Raw genomic sequence first — 3,873 nt, forward strand, 5'->3', positions numbered from 1 at the left:
AAAAAAGGAAAAATACATGCTATTAAGTTAATTATCACGTCAGCCTTTACCGTTAGTATTTTAATGGTTTTTGACTAAAAAAATAAATTAGAAATCAAATCACCATTTTATAACATTGTAAAGTCAGATAATTTAATATGAATTTTTTTAATAATTAAGTGGTCATTATAGATTACTCAAAACAAAAAGAAATATATATATATTAAGAAGTAGGCTTTGGTGCCCTATGCAAAAAGCAATCACGAGATTTTAGTTGCATCATCTTAAGAGACCTCTTTGACTCTAAAAAAAGTTAAAAACCCTAAAGAAAACAAAACGAAAATGAAGCGCAAGCAATAAAATAAGAAGATGTTGATGGAAAAGAGAGTTAAGGTTGAAGAGACAAAAGCATTGAAACAGAGAAATGATAGAACGTGTTTTGTGGGTGGGAAGAGCTTTGGGCTCAGTGATCACTTCTTATCTAATTATTAATTTACATGTTAAGTTATTGTTTCAATTATTTTTCTTTTTATATAAAGGTTTTACATTTTTAAATAAAAATAAGAAATATTTATGGTTACATTACATGCAAGCTCCGCCTAACTCAGGCCACGTTTGGTTGGAGGGAATGGAATAGTCATTCCCTCCTTATTCTTAAATGAACAGTTAAGACAAAGTTTGGTTCACCGTTTTCTTCATTCGGCGAATGGCTATTCCTCTCTTATTCGTTAGATTTACCGAATCGTCATTCGGCAGAGGGGTTAAGAATAGCTCATTCAACGACGGATGTAATAGCAAAATTTTTCCCCTAGACAATTTTACCCTGTATTTCTTCACCCATCCGTCAATTCGGTCGTTGTTGTAAAAGTGGTGCCTCCCTCGATTCTATCATTGAGAACCGTAGATTCATCTCCGACTCGTTCCCCGCCTCCACAAAGCTGCCTCCTTTCCTTTGTGAGAACCTCTGTAAGTTTCCATTTTTTCTTCCCCTTCTTGTTTTATAATTTCCACTATTATTTGTATTATTGGTTCCATTTTTCGTCTTTCCTTTTGAGTTTTTTTCAATTATCATTGTTATAAGAATTACCTTGAAGAATATTGAGAAATTGTAGTTCAGTTATCATTGTTTGTATTATTGGTTCCGTTTTTCCCCTTCTAGTTCAGTAATTATTTTTCCATAATTTTCTTGAATTTTGAAGAAAAATGGAAATTTTTTAGTTGCAAAGACTGCAGTCTGGGGATAGGGTTAGAAATTGTAGATTTTGGTATAAATCTAGATGATAGAACTGGTATGTTTGTACTATTGGTGTTTGCTGCCATGGATACAAACCTGATTTTTGTCTTGTGACATCTTTGTTTTCTTTATACAGGGTAAAGACTAACAGATCTCAGTTTCAAATGGGAAATGGTGCTTTATTTGGAGCTAGTTATATCCAGGTAAATTGTATGAAGCCATATTATATTTGTTGAATTGAGCAGAGATGAAGAACTTAGTAGAATGGACAAGTTACTGGATTTTTAGTACCTAGAAAATTGACTTTTATGCTTAGATTCAGTATAACATGGATCTATGCACTGCTATGGTTTATCTTCCTTTTTTAAATACAATATACTATCAGATAATATACTAATTATGGTAGAAGCAACCCAGACTTTCTCTGCTGAAGGCATTCTGCATTTGGCATTTTGTTTGCAGTTGCATACATTGCCAATCTTCAATTGAATCCACTAATTCTGCAATTATGATTCCGTCGTTATTAATGAACTGAATTTAAGCCATATTTATGCAGAGTGTGACACCGCATTTATCCTTATCCAAATGATAGAACTATTTATTTTGTATGGTATGAGTTATTGAATTACTTCATTAAAGAACTCTATAAGGGGAGGGTGACATAATTTAATAGAAATGTGCTTATTTGTTTCATGTTGTTTTCTATATATGTTAAGACATTTGATGCTTTTCAACTTGTTTTAGAGGAGTTTGGTCGAAGCATCGGTGAAATTTTTTAAAATTTTGATGTAAATCCTCTTGGTTCTGCATCAATCGCACAGGTATTAATTTTTCATTTCTTTACCTAAGGAAGAAAAGCCTAGTCATTCCTATTGCTGCTAACATGGTGTGATTTTTTACTTTCACTGAATTAGCCGATTATGATCCTTATCATTGTTTCTGTTAAAATACGCACTGGTAAATTTGTTCCTGAATATGCCATTAAGGTCTATTTGGTATGAACAAAGAAACTAGAAGTAGCTTTAAAAAAGGAAGAAAGGTCTCTTGATTCTCTCAAGCATTTTACTAAACTCATGCTGGATTAAATACAGTGATTCTTGATATTCTGTTGTGACATCCAGTCCTTGTCCTCCAGTGAATTAACCACATTCTTTATGCATATCTGCGGAGCACAATGAAACAGCAACAATAATGGGTCAATATTATCCTTCTCTAAGCTTTTTTAATACCTTGTCTCCATCTTTTTTGTTTATCCTCGATGTCCATTTAACAGTCTATGTTTGGGGTTCATGGCTGCCCCTCCCAACAATGTCATCTCCAAGGTCCTTGGGAGTGCAATGTGCCTTACCATTGCATCCAACTCTTGTTGGTTCCTTGTTTCTGTCTTTTGATTCCAATAATTTGTATCAATACATTTGAGTTACATTGCTGCTCTTCCCCAGTTCTAATTGTAAACTGTTTTTGTTAGCTTTGTTTAATGTCTATTTTTCATAGAGAAGAAATTGGATTCTCTTTTCTTGCATCATCTGACACTGCTTTATTTGGATTAGAAGACTGCTCAGTCTCATGATGTATCACAATTACAGTGGATTGGTCCAGTTCCTGGGGATATTCCAGAAGTTGAGGCTTATTGTAGAACATTTAGAGCAGCTGAAAGGCTCCATACCGCTTTGATGGAAACTCCATGCAATCCATTAACAGGCAAATGTAGTGTTTCATATGATTTCACGCCAGAGGAAAAACCAGTGACAGAGGATAAGATTGTGTTTGTGCTTGGTTGTATGCTATCTCTTTCGAACAAAGGAAGAGAAGATGTTCTTTCTGGAAGAGTTTCAGTTATGAATACTTTTCGCATGCCAGATATGTGTGTTATGGATGATAAGCTTCCACTACTTCCTCTTTTCAGGAGTGAGATGAAGAGGTGTTGTGAGAGCTTACATGTCACTCTTGAGAACTATTTGACACCCGATGATTATCAAAGTCTGCATGTTTGGAGGAAGTTGCAAAGGTTGAAGAATGCTTGTTACGATTTGGGTTGTCCACACAAGGATAACCATCCATGCTATACATTGTTCGCCAACTGACAATCTGTTTGTTGGTCCAACTCTAAAAAAGAGGTAGAGTCAAAAGATTGTGAAATAGAATTTTGGAGGGGTGGTCAAGTGACAGAGGAAGGTCTGAAGTGGTTGATTAACAGAGGATTTAAAACCATTGTTGATCTAAGAGCTGAGATTGTAAAGGACAATTTTTATCAACCAGCCTTGGATGATGCTATTTTATCTGATAAAGTTGATTTTTTATTTTGCATATGAAAAGAAAAGAACTAATGTTACTAAAATTTAGTAATTTTTATGTAAAATTTGAAGATTTTTATTTCACCAAAAGATTGCTATAAATAATTAATTTATTAAAGAGTATACCTTATAATTAATTGTTGTTATCATGTTATTATAAAGGATAAAATAAAATATAAAAAATATGTTTTCTATTAAAATTGACTATTAAAATAAAATGTTATTAGAGGATTATCATATTGTATATTAAACAGATTTTTATATTGGCGATTGTGACTTAAGAGAACAGGTGAGGGGCTAGATTAAAGCAAATATATGAGGCATTGAGATATTCTTAATAATAATTTTATATTAAAATTATTATTA

General features: G+C 33.0%; 1 protein-coding gene across 5 annotated transcripts; it reads left to right on the forward strand.

The window, feature by feature from the left end:
* Nucleotides 1-248: 248 nt before the first annotated feature.
* On the forward strand, nt 249-3,520 carry LOC107941881 (NAD kinase 2, chloroplastic). 5 transcript variants are annotated; one of them, XR_001695711.2, is made up of 4 exons: nt 249-945; nt 1,350-1,416; nt 1,958-2,034; nt 2,767-3,520. XR_001695711.2 is itself a non-coding variant. In XM_016875501.2 (3 exons), the coding sequence occupies exons 2-3, from the start codon at nt 1,378-1,380 to the stop codon at nt 3,295-3,297; spliced, it is 573 nt and encodes a 190-aa protein (XP_016730990.1). In that variant the 5' UTR covers nt 268-945; nt 1,350-1,377; the 3' UTR covers nt 3,298-3,520. The 5 variants fall into 5 exon arrangements, 3 of the variants coding, with proteins under 3 accessions (XP_016730990.1, XP_016730992.1, XP_016730991.1); XR_005905034.1 differs by having other exon boundaries at nt 1,350-2,034; XM_016875501.2 differs by lacking the exon at nt 1,958-2,034 and having other exon boundaries at nt 268-945; nt 2,764-3,520.
* The last annotated feature ends 353 nt before the right edge of the window (nt 3,521-3,873 follow it).

Source organism: Gossypium hirsutum, chromosome A11 (genome assembly GCF_007990345.1).
Source record: "Gossypium hirsutum isolate 1008001.06 chromosome A11, Gossypium_hirsutum_v2.1, whole genome shotgun sequence".
NCBI lineage: Eukaryota > Viridiplantae > Streptophyta > Magnoliopsida > Malvales > Malvaceae > Gossypium > Gossypium hirsutum.